Source organism: Aquila chrysaetos, chromosome 5 (genome assembly GCF_900496995.4).
Source record: "Aquila chrysaetos chrysaetos chromosome 5, bAquChr1.4, whole genome shotgun sequence".
Classification (NCBI taxonomy): domain Eukaryota; kingdom Metazoa; phylum Chordata; class Aves; order Accipitriformes; family Accipitridae; genus Aquila; species Aquila chrysaetos.
The window spans coordinates 1832146-1853342 of NC_044008.1; the positions used below are offsets into that span (position 1 = coordinate 1832146).

At 50.8% G+C, this 21197-nt stretch overlaps 1 protein-coding gene across 14 annotated transcripts; it reads left to right on the forward strand.

The window, feature by feature from the left end:
• The first annotated feature begins 27 nt into the window (after positions 1–27).
• Positions 28–20974, forward strand: ANKRD16 (ankyrin repeat domain 16). Of its 14 annotated transcripts, none has more exons than XM_041123830.1 (11): positions 28–245; positions 1217–1251; positions 1338–1685; positions 3984–4204; positions 9242–9350; positions 11008–11169; positions 14350–14428; positions 16268–16469; positions 17125–17271; positions 18581–18749; positions 18885–20974. In XM_041123830.1, the coding sequence occupies exons 3-11, from the start codon at positions 1348–1350 to the stop codon at positions 19123–19125; spliced, it is 1668 nt and encodes a 555-aa protein (XP_040979764.1). In that variant the 5' UTR covers positions 28–245; positions 1217–1251; positions 1338–1347; the 3' UTR covers positions 19126–20974. The 14 variants fall into 14 exon arrangements, 12 of the variants coding, with proteins under 12 accessions (XP_040979764.1, XP_040979765.1, XP_040979762.1 ...); XM_041123831.1 differs by lacking the exon at positions 1217–1251 and having other exon boundaries at positions 18885–19148; positions 19455–20974; XM_041123828.1 differs by lacking the exon at positions 1217–1251.
• Positions 20975–21197: the final 223 nt, after the last annotated feature.

A 21197-nucleotide genomic window follows, 5' to 3' on the forward strand; every position in this document is an offset into this window, starting at 1 on the left:
GGCGCAGCTCTTCCGGGTTTGGGATAACGCCGATTGGGGCCGACGGAATTGTTCCCGGAGTTTGTTGACCGTCGCCCCCCCCCCCCCCCCCCCCCCCCCCCCCCCCCGGCCTGTGCCGCGGCGGTGACATCACGCCGCCGCGCGTGACGTCACGCAGCCCCAGCAGAGCGCGGGGGGGGTTTAACCGCCGCGGAATGCCCTACGAAGGGACCCGCCACGACGTGCGCTGAGGAGAGGGAAACGTGGTGGGTGCCCGGCCTGAGGGAAAGGCGGGTTCCTGGTCTTCCTGAGGGAAGAAGGAAATTTCCCGTTTTCTGGAGGAAAAAGGAGATTACTGGTTTTCTTGAGGGAAGGGCCGCTTTCTGATTTTCCAGAGGGGAAGTGGAAATTTTTGGGTTTGCTGAAGGAGAGGTCGTTTTCCGAATTTCCTAAGGGAAAGGAGAATTTCTGGGTTTCCTGGAGGAGAGGCTGGTTTCTGGTTTTTGTGAGGGAAAAGGAAGTTACTAATTTTCCAGAGGAAAAAGGAAGTTTCAGGTTTTCCTGAGGGAGAGGGAAATTTCTGGATTTCCTGAGGGAACAGCTGGTTTCTGGTTTTCCTAAGAGGAAAAGGAATTTTCTAGTTCTCCTCAGGGGAAAGGGAATTTCTCTTTTTCCACAGGGAGAGTCTGGTTTCTAGTTTTCCTGAGGGAAAATGGAATTTCTCTTTTTTTTCTGAGGGAGAGACCGGTTCCTGGTTTTCCAGATGGAAAAGGAAAATTCTGTTTTTCCTGAGGGAGCAGCTAGTTTCTTGTTTTCCCAAGTGAAAAGGAAGTTTCTTGTTTTCCTGAGGGGAAAAGGAAAATTCTGTTTTTCCTGAGGGAGAGGTCGGACCCTGGTTTTCCTAAGGGAAAGGCAATTTCTTGTCTTCTGGAAGGAGAGACCAGTTCCTAGTTTTCCCAAGGGAAAAGGAAATTTCTGGTTTTACTGAGGGAGAGGCTGGTTCCTGGTTTTCGGGAGGGAAAAGGAAATTTCTGTTTTTCCCTGAGAGAGAGGCCGGTTCCTGGATTTCCAAAGGGAAGAGGAAATTTCTGGGTTTGCTGAAGGGGAGGCCAGTTTCTGGTTTTCTGGAGTGAAAAGGAAATTTCTAGTTATCCTGAGGGACAAGGAAATTTCTCCTGAGGGAGAGGCCGGTTTGTAGATTTGCTGACGGAAAAGGAAATTTCTTGTTTTTCTGGAGGAGGAGGCCGGGTTCTGTTTTTCCTGAGGGAGAAGGTAATTTCTGTTTATCCCGACCCAGGGAGCGGCCATCGTATTCACGCAGTTCGAAACCGTCGTCCTGATTTTGGCCTTTCTTCCAGATCTCTAGCCATGGCGGAGGGGGAGAGGCCGAGGCCGCTCCTCCGGCTGGTGCAGGAGGGACGGCTGGACCTCCTCCGCGACGAGCTGCGGCCGGACGACGCGCTGGTCCCAGCAGTGCGGAGCCAGCGCTACGGGCGCTCGGGGGACACGCTGCTGCACCACGCTGCCCGATACGGGCACCGGGACGTCCTCGCCTACCTGGTGGAGGTGCTGGGGATGGACGTTGAGGCGTTCAATAGCGACTACAAAAGACCCCTGCACGAAGCGGCCTCCATGGGCCACGGGGAGTGTGTCTCCTACCTCCTGGAGAGAGGCGCAAGCGTAGACTGCTTGAAAAAGGCAGACTGGTAGGTCACTGGATTGCTTTGCTGTGGGTCAGAGCGATATCTGAAAGGGGCTTGGATGCGGAAGGGGGGAATGGGACTGCTGGAGCCGTCATTTAGAATCATGGAATCACAGAATGGTTTTGGTTGGAAGGTACCTTTAAAGGTCATCTAGTCCCACCCCTCTGCAATGAGCAGGGACATCTTCAACTCGATCAGGTTGCTCAAAGCCCCGTCCAACCTGACCTTGGATGTTTCCAGGGATGGGGCATCTACCACCTCTCTCGGCAGCTTGTTCCAGCATTTCGCCACCCTCATCATAATATATGTCTTCCTTTTATCTAGTCTAAATCTACCCTCTTTTAGTTTAAAACCGTTATCCCTCATCCTGTCACTACATGCCCTTGTAAAAAGTCCCTCCCCATCTTTCTTATAAGCCCCCTTTAGGTACTGGAAGGCTGCAATAAGGTCTCCCCGGAGCCTGCTCTTCTGCGGACTGAACAACCCCAACTTTCTCAGCCTTTCCTCACAGGAGAGGTGCTCCAGCCCTCTGATCATCTTCGTGGCCCTCCTCTGGACTTGCTCCAACAGGTCCATGTCTGCCCTGTGCTGAGGACCTCAGAGCTGAAGGCAGTACTGCAGGGGGGGGGTCTCTCCAGAGCGGAGCAGAGGGGCAGAATCCCCTCCCTCGACCTGCTGGCCATGCTTCTTTTGATGCAGCCCAGGATACGGTTGGCTTTCTGGGCTAAATTCCAGCCCTATCACTGATTTCCCCCTGTTTATTGTAGAGGTTGTAAATTACTCCTTCATTAGCAGATCCAATTTAAAAGTTTTCATCTGCAGCTATTTGTTCTTCCCCATGCCCCTGTTGGATGGGAATCAGTGATACTGATTCACATTTTTGTGTACCGGTCCTCAGAAACTGAAATAAGAAGATAAAAAGTAAGTTTTACTTCTGTTTCCCCTCAGCAAGCAGAGCCTCTTAGGTCAGATTTGCTACTGATATGATAGCAACAGCCTCAAGAACCCAAGAAACAACTGGTTTCTTTAGGGTTTTTGTTTGCCTGCCACGTGGGAAACACGTAAGCAAATGATGAGGGACTGAGAATGGGGAATAAAAAATAAAGCCTAATCCACAAAAAAGCAGCAGGCCTGATTAATGTCAAAGTCACTTCTTGGGGAGGGAGATTTCTGTGTACCACCTTGCAAAAAGAAAGCAAAGATTCTCTCCAGCCCACAAATCAAAGCCCAGGGAGGTCATTTTGAAGCTGAACTAACATAAATAGAAAGGCAGCATCCCAGTCCTCGTAATTCGAGGCTGTGCCAGCGTCGTGCTGACATCAGGGGGAGCAGAGGGAGGCAGAGATCTCGAGCTGCGTGCAGATGCGTGTGCGAGCCTGGTTTTGTGTGATAGGCCCGCAGTACCCTTCCATCCATGGATTAAAAATGGGGAGCTACGTGCTTGCTAGCGCATGTCCCAGCCCTTGGACAAAGTCTCATTTCCATTGAAAATATACGCTGATCTGAGGCACCGTACAGAAACAGAGCTGCAGGAAACACAGAGCTCCACGCTCAGCACTACCCGATCGTCCCCAGCAGACACGTGTCTAATCTCTTCTTAAAGATCTCCATCACTGGAGATTTTATCTCCCTTCTCAGAGCACTCTTCCTGACCTTATCTGTCCTTACAACTGGAGCATTTTATAAGTGTCAAAGGTTGTTCCTAGACATGTGAAACAGGACAAAACTGTGAAAAGCTTCACTCTCAGGCCAGCTGCTCTGCATCAGAAATGTTCCAGAGTGGCATTTGCTGGTACACTCATGCTCTACTGCCAGGATATGCGGAGTTGTCCGTGGTTTGCTGTCTGCAGCCATAGCTGCCTCTCTGGGTGACTGGCTGGAGTAAGAAACACTGATGTTAACAGCTCTGTCTCAACAGTCCCCAAAAGTCCAAACCCTGTATTACCTGCATGAAAAAGCAGTGCTGTAAAATCTCACAGGTCTGTATGCAGCACGTGGTGAGCCTCAGTCAAAGCATCTGAATCCAGGTGGAACCATAAATTTAGCCTTGAGCAGCCTGGAGAAGGTCTTTGCCTTGAGCCAGCAAAGTTTCCTACTACCTCAGATGGGTTTTAGTACATCAGTTTTCCCTCTGGCTAGCTCACCACAGCTGGCACTGAGCTACTGTGTTTTATGAGACAGGCCAGTTGGTGCTACACACAACTTTAAATCATACTTCAAGCTCAGACGTTAGAACAAAAGCCATCAGACTTGTATGGCACTGTCTCTCTGGTTATTAGGTTTGCTTTGTGTTTCTTTCAGGACTCCCCTAATGATGGCTTGCACCAGGCAGAACCTGGAGGTGATCAAAGCTCTTGTGGAGCATGGAGCCAACCCACTGCTGAAGAATAAGGATGGCTGGAATTGCTTCCACATCGCGAGCCGTGAGGGCCATCCCCAGGTCCTCCGGTACCTGCTGGACATGTCCCCGAGCAGCTGGGACACAGAGAGCACAATTAAGAGAACGCCTCTGCACACAGCAGGTAAAAGAGGGTCCCGTTGCCACCAGAGGGGTTGGAAGAGAAGAGTGGCCTGTAATGGCAGCAGAGAACAGAAGGGGGCTGTTGTTTCAGTTCACGTTTATTTTGGAGAAGCAAAGTGTGACCTATCTTGATACAAAACCACAGGGAAACAGTTAAATACTAAGTTACTGAAATTAAATGAAAAGGGGCTAGTGGTGGGCATTAGTGGGACCTCACCTCTCTGAACTTCAGTCTGCTAACAGTGCTCTGCTGCATCTTTGCAGGGTTTTACCTCAGGACAGACACTCATTTTAGTTGCTTTCAGATAAATAAACAGCAAGCATTAGGTTTAATATTTCTTAATGATGTGCCAAAGACTGAGCTTATGAGGTTGGAGGGTCCTCGGTTCCCATTTGACTGGATTTTGCCTGTACTCAAAGCATGTTTTTGTGGTGCATAACAGTTATGTTCTCTTGGGAGTGGTGGATCCATCTGAGGAGCACTCGTGATGACCCACTGACTTTGGCCTCCTTGGACCAGGGTGTTCGTCTCCATCTCTGCCTCCCTGTGACAGATATATCCAAGCACCCACAGCTCAGAACACATTGCAATACACTTTCCCTTGCTGGCATATGAAGCTGCAAATTGCACTTGGAAAATCTGCAAGGCTCCAAGCATATCCTGGCATTCTAAAAGTCCTAAAAGCAGCAGAGCTGCTGAGAGACATCTTTTGGGATCTGTCTGTTGATGGACATATTTACCAGTTTGGTTTCTAGTCTTGTCATCAGTTTTTGTAAGAGCCGTATCTCTCAAAATGATCCATTTTTGTCTGAATGCTTGGTGGTTTAGGTCATTATGGCAAATCTGAAGAGCTGTAGGGTCTCTAGGTGTAACCACCGGAAGAAGCATCACAGGTTTTGGTATTCTCACATTGCTCTTAAGAAGGTAGTATCTTGTGGTGAGAAATCCAGAGTGCCTTTCTGCAAAGGGGAAGGATAGTCTCTGCTGGGAATATGCAGGGGCTGTTGTTAGAGTTGGAATGCGCCTTGTCCGATTCCCCTTGTCTGCCCCTTTCATTGGTTTAAAAGGACAAATAAAGGGAGTGAACTGGTTTGAAGAACCACAGATGTCATCAGGCATGGTGGGGAGCAGAAGGGCAGTTAGCTGAACAGTAACCCAGAGGCAGTTTGGATTTGGTTTCTGGCTTTCCGACTCTTTCATCCTTGAAATGCAGTGATTAATCTTAATTTATGAATGATGCACAAGGTGTTTCTCAGTTAAGTTCTCTGAGTCTCAATAAGTTGAATGGCCCAAAAATCTGTTAATGCAGAACTAAGTTTGTCCTGCCGTGTCTCATTGGCCCTTACAGAGTATCAGGTCTGGTTACCCACAGACTTTGCAAGCTAGCCAGTGCAGATAAAGCATGGATCTTCCCAGAGCTTAAATCCCCTTAACTCTGCCCTCCAGAGATGCAGTGAGAGTGGACGATAGAAGGAGCGAGTGAGTGAAGGGAGAGTTGTGTGACACCAAGTCAGGGTGACGTTGTGGGGCAGGCTGGAGGTTGCTGGCTGACCTGAATCTGAAACACGTCCCATCCCTGAGAGGGAATTAAACTGCGTGTCCCGGGGCTCGGCAGTGTCTCCGCAGGAGAGATGAGTGTGGGGAGCCACCGCTCCAAGCTGCGGCTGCCTAAACTCATTTCCCAAAGAGTTTAATAGGGTTTGACTCTCCGCAAAGACCCAAGGTGTTGTCAGGAGACCCCTGCTGTGCTGTAATTAATCTATTGGGTATGTTGTTCCTTGGCTGTCGTTCCTGTTACTTCTCCGGCCCTCAGTAGCCGCCTGTCCACCGCACTGCTCATCAGCAGTGACAGTCCCAGCCCAGGGGCATTGGCTGTGCCTTAGTCCTTATGCTTGGCCTGAGAATGAAAAATAGCTGATGAGTTGTTTGATATTTCAGGCTGGGCGGCGAGGAGCAGGTTGCCTGAATGAGAAATGGCTAATCCTCGTTTATTTGCACGTTCTCCTGTCCCTGCTCAATCCCAGGTCTTGTGTTTCCGTGTCTGGGCTGGCTGGCTGGGCTCGCAGCCCTGTCTCAGCCCTCTCCCCGCACATAGGTGGATGTTGGGTTGGGATCTGGGGTTTGAGGGTCTGGGGATGGGGTCAGGAGTAGGGTGAGGACTGTCCTGAGGAAAAAGACCTTTTAACCTTGAGTTTAAAGTCTCCTCCCTGCCTTGTAGTGCTTGGGATATGGGGATACAGACAGTGATGGTGGGATCCAGCGCCTAGTTCTCACTGCTTCATAGAGGTGTCTTGACCTCTGTGTTGCCTCCTATGTTTGACTTTCATTGTGGCAAAGCCATCAACCCATGATTTGGGTTGATTTCTGGTCATTTTACCAATCCCGGTTAGACCCTGGACACACATATTGGCGGAGCAGCAGCCGGTGCAGGAGCGACTGGGCAGCGGGAAGGGCTGGAGCTGCTTCAACCACCTTTGCCCCCAGCATAATTTTAACCCAGGACAATGCTGGAGGCTGCTGCTTGGTGCTGGTGCCAGCATCCCCACACACACCACCATGTAGCCGAGTTGCACAGACACAGCTCCTGAGGCGGGGGCATGGGCGAGGGGCCGGAGACGATGCTGGAGCTGCCGGGGGGGTGGAAATCATGTCAAGATGAACCACCGTCTCAATGAGTTTAGATCCCAAGGGTGTGGATATGAGCACATTAACCCGTGACCAGTCCAGCTGGCTTCCTGGCACAGTTATCCCTGGATAGATGATGGGTAATTTTCTCCCCCGTGCAATTTTTTTTCGGGTTGATTCCTTAAGCTTTGCTGCTTCATATATCCGTAGCCTGAGGCAAGAGAGTGGGGGACATGTAATTAGAGGAAGTGGAGTGCAACAGTGGATCTGAGCACTGCAGCTTTCTTGTGTCTCTGTTGCTGTTAAAGGATGCGTTGCTTGGGGTGTTTTTTCTTCACGTAGCTTGGGTTTTTTAAAGCCTCCATTTCAAAAATCCTTTTCACAGTGTGGCTCTGCCTGTATTTACATCAGCTCAGGTGAAGGGGTGATAAACGGGCAGGGAGCAGGAGCAAATGGCCAAGGTCTGGGAGGATGGGAGCCCTTCGTTGGGCTTTCAAAGAGCATCTATTGTGCAGCTGCGTCTGAAGGTTATTGCTGGTAACACACATTTGTCAGGAGCCCTTCTTTCATCGCACAGAGTAAATAGCCTGATGTAGCAGCTCTGGGCTTGCTTTGATATTTTTTTTCTTTCAGTATTTAATTTGTTTTGCAAAATGACCTGCAGAAAAAAAGCCAGAATGAGACTGTCCTTACATTGCTGTAATACGATGTGTTTTAAAAAAATAAAGGGAGAGGATATTTCAGTGCATGATGTTCAAATCCTCCCCCACTGTTGTTGTTTTTCCTCCGAGATGCTGTCTGGGTGAGGATGCTTCATTAGGGTGATTAGATGGGAGTGATAGGTAGTTTAAGTGGCTGAGGAGGGGTGGAAATGCCATCCAGCTATTCACCAGCTCCCTGCTTTGTGTTCATTTTGCTTCTCACACATTTCATTTCAGGGATTAACAAATACTTGCAAGAAAAGATCTTTGTGTCAGCTTAATTGCGTGTACGCTCTCACGCATGTACTCTGCAGGTAGAGGCAAATGGTGCCTATATGCATGCCTTTTCCCTGGTTTATCTGGTGTTTTCCTATAGGATCAGGGGAGGGGAAGGCTCGAGATCTGGAGACAATGTTTTAATTACAAAAAAAGATAATAATCAAAAGCTTTGAATTTAAAGCCTCTCGGAACCCTTTCCCTCATCATGAGTAAGCCAAAAGGGTCAGAAACCTGATTATGTTTCACTGTAGGCGGACGGTGGCATGAAAACTTAAATTAACCGTGCATTTCCTCCCTCTCGTAGCAATGCACGGCTGTTTTGACGTTGTGGAGCTGCTCCTGGAGCGGTAAGCAGGCTTCCTCCCAGCACTGCCTCTGCCGCCCCGCTCTCCCCCGCCTCCTGTCCACCACCAGGCTCGCTCCAGCTGCCCGGACACAAAGGGAGTTTATGCCATTCGGGAAGCCTGGTTGCACAGCTGCCCTGCATGCGATCCCGAGGCCGTCTCTGTTTCCTCTGGGTTTTTCACGGCCGGTTAGGGGCTTTTGAGACAAGGACAGTCTCCGAATGGGCTCCGATGGGCTCTGACTTCGCTATGACATAAGCCCCGGTTATATAACTCTGCTCTTTTTCTGTGCTGATTCATTCCCATTGCCTCCGATGTGTCCGAGGCCATACAATAACAACAAAACTGTTTTCTGACAGCTCGGTTCTGGGTACAGCTGCTCTAGGCTGGACTGAGCCTCCAGGCTTTATTTTCAGACTGTGGCTTCTGGGAGACTGCTGTGAAGTGGCTTTAAATCAGCCTGTGCCCAGTCATCCTGACCCTGTTACCTTCCTTACCAGCACTGCCCACTGCCAGAGCTGGAGTAGCTTTCCCTGGGCATCGCAGCCACTGCTAGCCACAGCTCCTGCTAGCTGACTCGTCCCAGCCTTGTAAATTCCTGTCCACGCTTGGCCCAGCATAAACATAGCCCTGTGATTCGAGCCAGGCTTTCAATTTTAATTCAGTCTTCTCTCATTTCAATGGAGCTTTAACCTGAGTGAGACCTGTGAGCTTTGATTTTGTACGTGGCGTTGTTACATGAGGATATGGTTTTCCCTGCTGCCAGTGCACACCTTACCCCTTCTAGAGATCCTCTGTTCAGGGGGCAAGGGAAATATAAATGATCCGTAGAGCCCTGGCTTTTCTGCAGCCTGAAGAAGTTGCACCAGCTAAGTACCAGATCTCTGACCCAAAAAATCCCAGCAGACCATACACCAGGCCGTAAAGCACTGAGACAGGTTTATGCATGGTCTATGGACAGGCTTTATATATGCCATTTCCAATCCTATCTGCTGATAGTCTCCTGCACCACCAATGCAAAGCAACTAGTGCAGTAAGGATTTTAGAGCCGCCAACAACTCTGTCCTGGCTTTTGTCTTCTCTCCCAGGTGCCAGTACAAACCTGACAGCAGAGACAAATGTGGAGTCACTCCCTTTATGGATGCTATCCAGAACGGGCACGTCAACATTGCCCGGCTGCTCCTGGAAAAACACCAGGTAGGTGCCAAAACCTCACCTCCCTCCTCCAGGACCTGACCTAGAACTGCCAGGACAGGCAATGTGTGCATTCACCATAACCATGTTGTAAGGAAGCAAATTCCCAAATTGTAAAGAAGTGAATTGTGAAAGAAGGCAAATTCCCTCTGGAGATGAGCAAGATTTTGCCGAGTAAGGCCCACCTCATGGTGAAGATCTCACCCTGGGGCAGGGATATGTCCCCATAGCTGGTGAAGGGGGATGGAGACACAAGGCAGTGGCAGGAGGGGACAGGACTTGCTGAGCGCTGCAGGGGCAGCTGTGTCAAAGCCAAGACCAGCACTCGGGAGTGCCAGGGCTCAGCATGGAGCCTCTCGTGGCATCGCTGAAGGTGGATAACACGGAGACGTCTGGCTGTGCCAGCAGCAGCTCATCTCTGGCCTCCCTCTCTCATGGCAGCTGCTGCTCCTGTATTGTCTCCCAGTAATCTCTGATTTCCTCCAACATACAAGGCGTAACAGGGATGTCATTAGAGCCAATTGTGCGTAGCAGGAACCAGACCACTGCATTATTTATTGACTGCTGAACTGATGTGAGATGGTTGGAGCCCACCTAATGGCTGATTCTCACAGAGGTGGGGGGTTGTGTCTCCCTTCTCACCTACTTTGCCGTCACTTTGCCTCTCCCCTGCACCAGCTCTGGTGTTCATCAGACACCATGCCAAACCGGTGCACCTCGCTGGCCTGGCAGAAAGCTAGCATGGCATGGAGTGGGCCAGGGAATGTGGTACCACACTTTTCAAGATCACTAGCTTTGGACTTACTCAGCCTTAACACATAGCCTCACTCAGCAGAGGTGGTTTGATGCCCAGGTTGTGCTTGAGTACGTAGGTACTTGTTGTCTTCAGGAGGTGTTCATGTACTTGTCTTCGCTCATCTGGCCCTTACAGGATTAAACATTTGTGAAGTTTGCTTACACTTTTAGTCTCGCATTTCAGGCAATGAAGATGGAAGAGTTGATTTAATTTCCTCGTTGTGGTGCCCTGGCTTACTGCCATGAAGCAGCACTGGAAACGCTAATGGCAGTGTTGCTACCTTCTAGGTTTTATAAAACCATGAGTCAGGCCCACTAGGCTTCAAGAGGCTGGATTATATCCTTTAAGATGAGTGCACTGTGTATTACTTCCGTTACCCTTCTTGATTTTATGTCTTTGCGGTTCACATTCAGAGACTCACAGAAGAGATCTCATGAGGTCATCTACCCATCTCCCTCCCTCTACCTGCATCCAAGTTCTTCTCCACCAGCACAGAAGCTGGAGATGGGTTGTTTCTTGCTGCTTTAAAGAGTTGAAACCCATCATATGTGCTTCAGCTGAAGGGGGGGGGGGCGGGGCTTGGTTCTTTTTTGGCACTAGTTTTGCTTATCACTTAAAAAGCTCAGCAGAGAGCTGGCTCTGGTCTGCAAACCATAGAATCGTAGAATCATTTAGGTTGGAAGAGACCTTTAAGATCATTAAGTCCAACTGCACCAGTCCTGCTGGTGACATCCTATGTGTTCATTGCTGTCACCATGGCCATGGCAGGCAGACATGATTCTTTCTGCTTGGGCTGGTGATTGTCCTTGAAAGTTTGGCCGGGTGGTTCATTGCTTTCCCTTTCCATCCTCCCCTCCATTCCAGGCCTGTCCTTCAGCTGTGGATGTGCTGGGCGCTCAACCTCTGCACCGGGCAGCTGTCACGGCCCAGGATGAAGCCATCCAGTTCCTCGTCTCCAAGCTGGGTGTTGATGTCAACGAGAGAGCAACGGCCCTCCAACTCACAGCACTGCACTACGCAGCCAAGGTTTGTTCCTGTTCCCAGGCTTCCTCTACAAAGTCTTTGCCAATTGGTGTGCTACACGCAGGCATCTAAAACAAGCTCTTTTAGGTGTTCGCCACTGATGGAGGATTTACATTCCTAGCTCATCCTCTGTCACTGTCTGTCTGCTCCTGACCAGTTCCATACTCTGTTTAATGGTTTTTAGACCCTCGTTAAGTGTGTCCAGCTGTCTGCAGAGTGGCGGTGGGTATCTGAAGTTGCTGTGTTCACCACTCTCCTGCCCACGCTGCTGACTACGCTGTGGCTTAGTAACCCTCCTGCCTGGCATGTGGCTGACTGGGATCGTGCAGGAGCAGAGGCGGGTGGCGATAGGGCACAGTTGGCCATGCTGTGGACAGGACTTGTCCCACACCTCTGGCGAGCGTTACTCTTCCAGTCCACTGCCTACGGACCAAAGTGCAATACCTGAAGGGAGTCCACCCTGCTAGTTATTGGGAGCTGTAGGTACCAACAGTTCATGAGCTGTGACAGTTCTTCACCAGTGTCTTCTCACTTGCCTGGCAGAGGAGATGTGGATGAAATGGTGCTCAGATTTCTTTCTCTATTTTTCTTCAGCCCTGGTGGCTTGGGTCCCAGCAGGTCAGTAGCCAGTCTCCATGTCAGCAGCTTGCTGGACAGAATATGGCTGATGCGCTGTGAAACAGCAACTCTTTGTCCCAGTAGGCTGGATTCTGGCCTGCCGGTGGCCAGATGTGAGAAAGGAGAGGTGGAAAGGCGGAGGGAGCTCGCAGGTGCTTATCTGCGTCCTTCACACAGGAGCTGTTTTGCATTCCAGGCAGTGAGTGGTTTGAGCTTTCTCCTCCTCCCATCTCATGCCTATGTGGGAAGCAGGGCCTGGTAGGCTGTGGGTCCTGCAACGCTCCCTGGGAGTGCGGAGCAGATCTTAAAAGCCTCACTGCTGACCAGGATCCCTCCTGGGACCCTGCTGCCTCCCTTCTGCTTGGTGCTGTTACACCACAGTGTGCAGCATACTGGCAGCTGGTGGCAAGGGAAGGTCCCAGCTCAGATCCCTGCACATGAAACCTCATGAGCTTTAACAGGCAGCACTCAGAGCCTGGTCTAGACTTGTAGTGGGAACGAAGCAGCATCCCAGCGCCCCACTCCTACAAAAGCATCAATGACACTTACTGGGAGTGCTGGCAACAGTATTCTCCTCCAGCAGGACCCAGCCGTGGCATTTGCTGGCTCCCACAAAGGAGGCCTTTCTCCCAGCTTCCCTTCCTCATGCTCTGAGAAACCATGTTGAAAGCCCTTTTGGTTGCCAAGGGTACGTTTAACAGCAAGGCTATTGGGGAATATAATGTGCCTTGGAGAAGATCCCAGCTCTGTCTTGGCGAGCAGCTGATTGGGGAGCGATTTGATGGGTTTCTCTTCCTTCCCGAGGCTCAGTGTCACTTTATATTTACAGCATCATTTGTTTGGCTGGTGGTTTTTTTTCTTCTTTTCTTATTACTTTGCATTTATAAATACATGAAAATCAAATTACGCTTTCAACTCAATTTGCTGCCAAGGCTGTGGCAGCTAAAGCAGTTCCTGGCTTGCTGTTTTTGCCACTGAGAGGGGGTGTGCATGCAGCAGGGAAATAGGAGTCTTGAGCAGGGGGGAAGATGCTACTAAGTCGTACGATAATGGGGGAAAAGAGTGGGTGGTGGGGATAAAAATAAGAGCCTTCCACTCTCATGCCACATGACAAAGACTAATTCATTGCACTGAAGAAGTAATTACAAAATCAGGCGCATTATTTAAGGAGAGAGGATTTATTTACAGAGAACCTCGTGCAGAGAGGAGGGGTGTGGGGGCTGTATTGCATTTTCCCTTGCAGCATTTAAAATTGGCTACTGGCGGAGGAAAGATAGATGACACTGTGGGTCGTGACGGTGTGTAAGCGTGGCATTCTGCGTCTTCTCACAGGGCGTTACAAATACTGAAGTAATCCTTCAGGCACCGGCATTTCCTAAAGGTACTGCAGGCAGATGCGCAACAGGCCCATCAGCAACAGGTTCTGCTCTCTGAGCTGAAATACACCTTAGTAAGAGCAACTCTAGATCCCTGTGGTACTTGAAGTGGATTTACAGTGTGGGAAAACACATGGCTTTTTGCTGACATTTAGTCCCTTTAACAAACAGCCAGCTGCCAATTATGAAAGGTAAATCAGAGATCCTACAGCTCTGTGGCCAGCTGAAGTTAAAAGCAATTTTATTGAGTTGCTTGATTGAAGGTGAGGACTGGAGAGGCAAAGGCAAGATCAGCTGACAAATTAGTGCACTAATTTGCTATTAGGAAACATCTTTAGGTTGTGTCACCCAGTTTTAAGTCAGATGTCGTTTGTGCATTAACTCCTCCACAGCCACCAGCAAAGGCAAAGCTGTGCTGGGAGACAATCCTCGAAATTCCTCACACCTGAAGGTCCTGGCTATGCAAAGCGGATCTATTGACCACGATCAAGAAGATCATATGGGATCTAGAGTTGTCTAAAAGCAGATCCACCTGCCTGGGTCTGGACTGGGTTGTATGTCTATCACACCTGCCCTGCCGAGGCTCCGCTCTCAGTCTTTGGCTGTACCACCACCACCACCAGAGACAGCTCTGCACTGTAACATGATTTGAAGCACTGTTGGTCTTAACTGAACACTTTTGGTTTTAAAAGTGTTAAATGTTTGCTGCTGGGATGCGTCTTGCTGTTTTTTCAGCCTCTGGGTCGAAATCGCTGCCAGGGGCACGCAAGGCATGCAAACACGCTGACTGAGGGCCAAGCTCCGACTCCTCTCATGGGTAGCCAGCAGAAGGGCTGGAGAAGGTGCTGGTGGCATCTCTCTGGCCAATTCCTGTGGGGTAACGGCAGCGTGTCTGCTGTGCCTGGGCAATCCTTGGCTAATGGACCGGACTTGCACTGTCACACGCAGCTGACCCTGATTTCCAGCTGCTGTAAGGTCCTCTGGAGCCTGAAGCAGCTCCTGGTAGGCCCAGACTTGACCATGAAAGAGTGGATCTGCATCTGTGCCCTTCCAGGTGCTGTATGCAGTTAGGGACAGATCGCTTGCGGCCTCCTTTCTTTTCAGGCCTGTGTTATTTCTGCTAAATACAAAGGTGAGAAATTGTGCAGAGCTGATTCTGAATTCCACGTGCCTGTCTTCACCACTGCAGGAAGGACACGCACATACCATCCAGACGCTGCTGTCCCTCGGCGCTGATGTCCACGCAAAGGATGGGAAGAGCCGTTCTGGTAAGGCTGCCGATCTATTTGTTCACCCTTTGTATGACAGCGAGAGTGTGCTTTAGTAACAGGAGCCCAGCCTCCAAAGCAGCCTGCGCTGCGTCTGCTCAGTGGAGCGTGCAAGGAGATGCCAGATGCACATATGCAAAAAGCTCTTGGAGCAGCGTGACATGTGAAGCCTGGGTTTTTTTGCAGTTTTCATTCACTGGCTCTCTTCCTGCTGGACTTTCTGATGTCTAATGGCGTGGTTGAGCCTGCACTGGGGCCTTTCCCCTGGGGGAAGAACAGAGATGCTAATTGGTGTTTCTCTTTACCCAGCTGCTTATTTTGCATGAAACTTTCAGGAGCTTAGTATCTTTGATACCACCGCCTTGCCATCAAATTTGGTTGAAATTAGCCAGTTTGAAACGGTTAGGGTAGGCAGACAAATACAACAATTGCACAAGCTCTTAAGCCTCAATTTGTTAGCAAACTGCCTAGGAATAGGTTATGAGCAGATAATAACAGATCTTGAATGTAAATATAGTTGCTATAGTAATGCCAGTGAGTTGGCATTCCCAGCGTGAGAGTCTGAGGCATCTCTTGCATCAGCATCTCTCTCTCAAAACAAGTATATATAAATGGTTTCAGCCATTGCCAAAATTGGCAACTTACCCAGTCTTCAGGTTTGCTTAATGACATGCTTCAGCGGCGAGCATGAACAGTCTTGTATCTCTCAATCTCCCCTTCCACCCCCTCAGTGAGTAAATTTGAGTTCTGCTGAACTCGTCTAATGCTGGGACATTTGTGGTGCCTCCTCGTGCCCGTCAGCTGCCCCGTTCCCCGGCACCTTTGCTGCGTTACTGTCACTGCGTCCTGGGGAGCTTCTCACCCAGACTCCATTCCTGCAAAGTGTCCTGCATGGATTATCCATGGGGATCAGGATGCCCCATGGTCAACATCAGCCTGCAGCAGGAGCTAACGACCCTCAGCATAAAAAAAATACTCACCCCTGTGCAGGATGAGGCCGGGAGAAGAAGGCTGTCTCACCCTGCTGCACAAGCCCAGTGTAACAGGACTGCCTAACTGTGCTGGAGCCATGCGGGATCCGCGTGCTGGCTGTCAGAGGGGTCTGCGGGATGAGCTAGGGCTTGGGATGGAGTATTTCAGCCTCCTCCTGTGGGATGCTCGTTGCTGCACGCAGTGCATGGAAACCTTTCTCATTTACTCCCTGACCCTGGAGTGAGCTGACAGGGACCCCCAGCCCTTAAAGGACCCCAGTCACATCCAGAGTAGTTTCAAGCCCCTCTCTTGCTTGTTACTATTGAATCCACCCCAAACACAGAGCCGTAAGAAGCCTGGAGGCCTTCTGCTCTGTCCCGCAGCCCTCCTGCTGTGGGCACCCTCTGCCCATGACTCAGTCAAAATGAACCAAGTTGGCTTAAATACTCCCAACATGTTTGCAAACCTGGTTAGCTTTGGCTCAGCCAGGCTAGTACTGCTTGATGGATTGGAGGGACTAGTAATCTGCAAGGGGGAGACAGGGTAATAGCAGGGGTAAGCCAGGCTCATAGCTTTTCTAGCAGCACGGCTGCGTGTGAAAGAGGACGTGTCTGCTGCTTGTGCAGGTTTAGTCATCCCACTCCTGCTGTAGACATGCACGGCCGCGGCAGCTGAGCCCTGCTGTGCCATCACACGGCTGCTTGGCTGGGTGTTGCAACTGGGAAAAGTCATCTTTCACCCTTGATGTGTTCCCTCTGCTGACTCGGTTTCCTTCACTGGGAATCTGATGTTTGCATCTGAAGCGGGCTGAGGCCGAACGTACCGGGCAATCTCAGCTCCTGTCTCGACATCTTGTCTCCCCCACAGCCCTGCACGCAGCGTGCGCTGGGCAGCAGGCGGACGCCGCACGGATCCTGCTCCGTGCCGGGCTGCAGGACGCCCCGGATGGCACGGGCACACTGGCACGGCAGCTCGCGAGGAAGCCAGATGTCATCCAGGTTTTCCAGGATACAAATGTCAGCGCGTGAGACCAACTGGGAAAAAGAGAAACACGTTTCATTTCAGCGTGGTACGTTAGTTATCACTTCACAACTATTCAGATTTAGGCTAACACTGGTTTAAAATGACGGGATTTTTGCCCAAAGATTGAGCAGAGGAACCAAGCTTGACACTTGGGAAGTATGTTTAGGAGAAAACATTTTAAACAAGATTATCTCAAAATGATAATGGACCTGAAAAGCATGATTTAAATAGGATTATCTCAAAAAGATAATGGATGTGATGGGTCTGGGCTATCACACTCCTGTACTGACCCCATCGTTGTAAATTTTGGCTGTTCTTCTTTCACTTCCAAATCTCAGGGCTGAACTTTACCTCTTCTTGTGCAGCACCCGGCACGTCCAAACAGCTGAGGCTGCAGCTCCTTGAAGTATAACTATCCAGGGAAGGTGCCCCATGGGCTAGATGACCTCTGGGGACCTGCATGGCTTGAACCCCTTGGAGCCTGCCTAGCTCTTGCTGGGATGTTTCCATACAGTGGACATCCTGAAGGAGAAGATACACCTGGAGCGTTGATTTTTATAGCCCTTAATGGACCTGCTCTCCACTAATCTCTGAAGTTGCTTCAAGTGGCCACTTCTTTCTATAGCCCCTGAGAGAGGCCGAGTGCGGTGCAGTGTAAGTGAACCCTTGGTGACTCTTCCTTCATCAGGTTTGAGCTGCAGAGGACAAGTGCGGGGAGTCTTCAAGCTGCATCAACCTCTTACGTCCTTTTTGTGGCCCAAGCCTGCTCCCAAAGCCTGCTGAAATCAGTAGTAAGACCTCAACCTTGCAACGACGTCAAGGGTCTTTGGATCAGACTAAAAAAAGAGGTATTTGTTATTCCAGACAGCCTTGCATGGCACTTCTCGCCACCGATGAACTTTAAAAAAAAAAAATCTACTCTTTGAAATGTATAGGGAAATGGCTTAATATTTAATGTAGCCAGTAAGCCTCTAACAGCCTGGAATACACATAAAGGTAAGAGCTACTGTAGCCGTTTGGTTTATTTGTATGCATCTGGAATTATAAATTTGGTTTTGCGTAGAAACATGGCACGCCCCTGTCCATATGTAATGTCAAGATGTAACAAACAATGGGATTCTGCAGTTTCGGTGATAGCAGTTGCTAAAAATCAGACAGGCCTGACAGGCTCGCAACTGAGCGAGCGAGCTAGGTTTTGCTCTGCCCAATCTGTGGTGCTCACGTCGTGGTTTGATGCACGACCCACGTGCTCCTGGGTGGGTTTAAGACGATGCTGAGCTCTGTTTGAGTGAGAAATTACCACCTCCTGGTCCCTGGAGCAGAATTTGCCGTGACGATCCTAAGCCAGAGCGACAACAGTGCCGTGCTCCTCTCAAGTTAAACAGCCTTTACAGCAGGGTTAGGGCCTCCTTCCCTCTGCTGGCTCGCATTGCACAAGGAGAGGCAGCGCGCTCACAAAAATAATTTGGGGGGCTGTGAGAGGGGGCTGATAGCTTGAAAGAGGAGGAGAAGCAGGGCTCGGTAGCATCTTAAGACTCTTCCAAAAATGCCTGCGAAGACCTGCTTTTTGCCAGTCTTCCCCTGTCTTGTTTCTCCACCTGTGAAGGAGATTCTTCTCCACCGGGGAGGAAAAACAAATTAATGCTGGAAGGCACTAACGGTGCACGGTGGTGGGAGCCGTATCAGCCCCTGGGCAGGCGAGAAAGTGGCTTTATTCCTCTAAAGATGCTGAATCCTTCATAAATCCGGCCCTGGCCTCCATACAGCAAACAGCAATACTGCAGCCCGGTAAATGCAAGGGCCTGCTTTATTCCCACTTTTAATGATTTTAGCAAACCAAGAAATAGCTGTTTCCTCCCAATATCCCTGCTAACGAGCTCAGATTGCTTGTGAGTCTAAGCTTTTATGAGAAAGCAAGTGAGAATGTTTTCAAATGTCTGTGTCTAGCTGGCCGTGGCAAACACCTTGAAAACACAAAAGGGAATTTGCATTATTTTGAAGGTATGTTATGATTTCTGAAGGCTTCTGGATAGTAGCAGAGGGCCCGTCCGCCTGGGACGGGGAACACAGGCACTGTGCTCTCGTCCAAAAGCGAGACGTAATGGCACGTCTCCAGCACTGTCTTTTATTTACCCTTCTTTTAAATCTGCCCCTTAGGCAATAAAAAGACGCACGGAAACAAACTGGCTGTTGTTAATGCAGATGATCAGGTACAAAAGGACGTTAGAGAAGGAACATGGATTCAGCTTTATGCCTGCAAAATTAGCCAGGGGAAGAAACCTTGCTGTCTGTCTTGCTGTTTTTGCTGTTGCTTACTCGCTGCAAGGTAGGAGCAAGGGGTCAGGATACCTTTGTGTCCGTGAGAGCGTGCTGCAAAATGCTGGGAAGAGCTCGGCAGCGCTAGAAAGAGCTCGGCAGCTCTAGACTGCGTGTGTGCAAACCCCTGTCGCGTTCCCGGCAGACGTCTCACATGGAGAAACGGTGCGGGCGCCTGGTCCCCGGGGAGGAAGCCCAGGAGCTGGGCTCCGTGCCACGCGGCGCTGAAGGCAGTTTGGAGCGGAGCCCGGCAGCCGGCACACGGCTTCGGCGCTGTCCTGTTATGCCACCTCTTCCACCCTTGGCACTGGCGCTTGCCGGGGGCCCTGCAAACACTCCTGGTCCTGCAGCCGCAGAGGAGAAGACCTAGTGCCTTCGTCTTGTAGGATGTGGCTGAGATACAGTCATGGTAAGTAGAAGCGTCTGGGTAGGTAGGAAATAATGTTGCAACGCTGTCAGGGCTTGCTGGGAAACCTTACAGGAAGGGAAGGCATTTTGTTTTTAAATAAACCTGATTTTGCTCTGGTGGTTGCACCATCACACCCCCCCCCCCCCCCCCCCAAACTCAAAAGCACTGAGACATGCATGCCAGGTTTCCTTGCGATGATGCTGAGGACGAGGGACTGCAGCTATTGTATCCTCATCCCATCTCCTGGGCTTTTCTTGGGTTGGTGACCATGTGTTGGTTTTGGATGTGCCCTTTTGTACCTCTTAGGAGCTGGCGGTGATTTTCACTCCGTCTTGTTCCCCTTCTCTGTGAGTTACAAGGATTCACTCTCTGGCTGTTGTCTTTCAACCCTGGTGTCCCAACTAGCTGGTGGTAGATGTGAGCCAACAGCTTGAGGACCTGCTGACCATGGTGCATTGCCACCAACTGTTTTGCTGTCTCTTCTCCTGCCTTCTGCTGCTCCCACAGCCAGACCTTCCTGCTCAACCTCTGTCCAGGCTGGTCTCAACGTTTCTACTGTGGGTATGTCCATATGGACGTTGCTCCGGTCCTCCAAGCCAACCTGCAGCTGCCAGCGAGGCAGCCTGTCCCATCCCAAGCTGCTTGTGTGTCGCTGACTTGTCCGACGGAGGTTCGTGGTGGTGGCTCGTGCAGATCGATGGTTGTCTGATGCTCACGGATGTTGGAGAGGAGGTAGAAAAGCTGTGCCTGCTGCTTGCGCGCCAGAAACCGAGTCTCGGTTATTTCTTGTGCATCGCTTGGTGCAGAAGATTTGTCCCGGTTCTTGGACAGATGACTTTACCGCCTCGCTGCCTGTCTTGCTGCTGGCGTTGCTCACTCCTCGCGTGCTCTCCCGCCGACTGCTCTGCACTGCCAAACCTTCACCAACACCCTGTAAATGAAGATTTTTTTATTTTTTTTTTTTCCCCCCCTTACCTGGGTGTTGAACGAGCTTGGTGCAAGACACAGAGCCCAGCCGTGCCCGTACAGAGCAGGAAACATACGGTCCGTTGATGAGCAGCGTTCAGCCGTGGCACATTGGGGCTGGCAGGTCCGATCCCCCCGGGGCCGCGCAGCCACGTTCACCTCTCCAGGCTTTGCTCCTCCAAATACTAAAGCCATTTAAAAGGAGCCGCTCTGCTCCCCATCTGATCCACCGCGGCGGGGTTTCGGCCGCGTGATGGAGCTTTGCCCAGTTCTTCCATCGGCCCCGGCGCGCTGCCCTCGGCGTTGCACGTCCCCGGTAGATACGGGGAACGCAGACGTACGATCAAATTAAGATGTCTTAAGCCCTGCGGGTGTCTAATCCGCGCCGGCGGCCCCGAGGCGCATAAGCAGCTTTGCCACGCTGCTGCGTACATGTTGCTTCCCCGGCTTGCTCCCCTTCCCCAGGATGCTGATCCATGGGGCGTTAAAACCAGCACGCGGCCGGGAAATTCCTGCCTCGCTTCAAGGAAGCGGTGGGCGGTGGAGACTGGGTAGCGGCAAGGATTAAAAAAACCTCTTATATGCAAAAGAAGAAAAAAGCAAAAAGGAAAAAAAAAAAGCTCAAATCTTCTCGAAAAGGCGCTGCCTCCTTTGCGTCGGTGCCGCGCTGCGGTTTTGCTGTGGATGGGGGGGATTTGCCGCACCAAGCGTGATCCTGAATGAGAGCCAAAACTCTTCTTCACGTGTTTTGGGGTGAAAAGGGGGAAATGTGAGAGGTCCCGTAATTATTATCGTTTGTTGCGATAATTAACAAAGCGCTGCTGTTAAAAGCGCTTCCCCGCGGTCCCCGGGATGTGATGGAAAAGCACCGGCCCCGCAGAGGGGGATACGCGGGTCGTCCTGCGTGGGTACCAAGCGGGGCACCCGTGGGTGCTCAGCCCTGCGCCCTCGGGGGTGCCGACGGGTGTCAAAGCCACCCCGGGCCACGTGGGTGCCCCTCGCACACGCGCGCACGGGCATGCAAGTACCCACTGCGCACCTACGCGCCCTTTTGCACGCCCGCAGGTGCACGTTGCGCAGGCG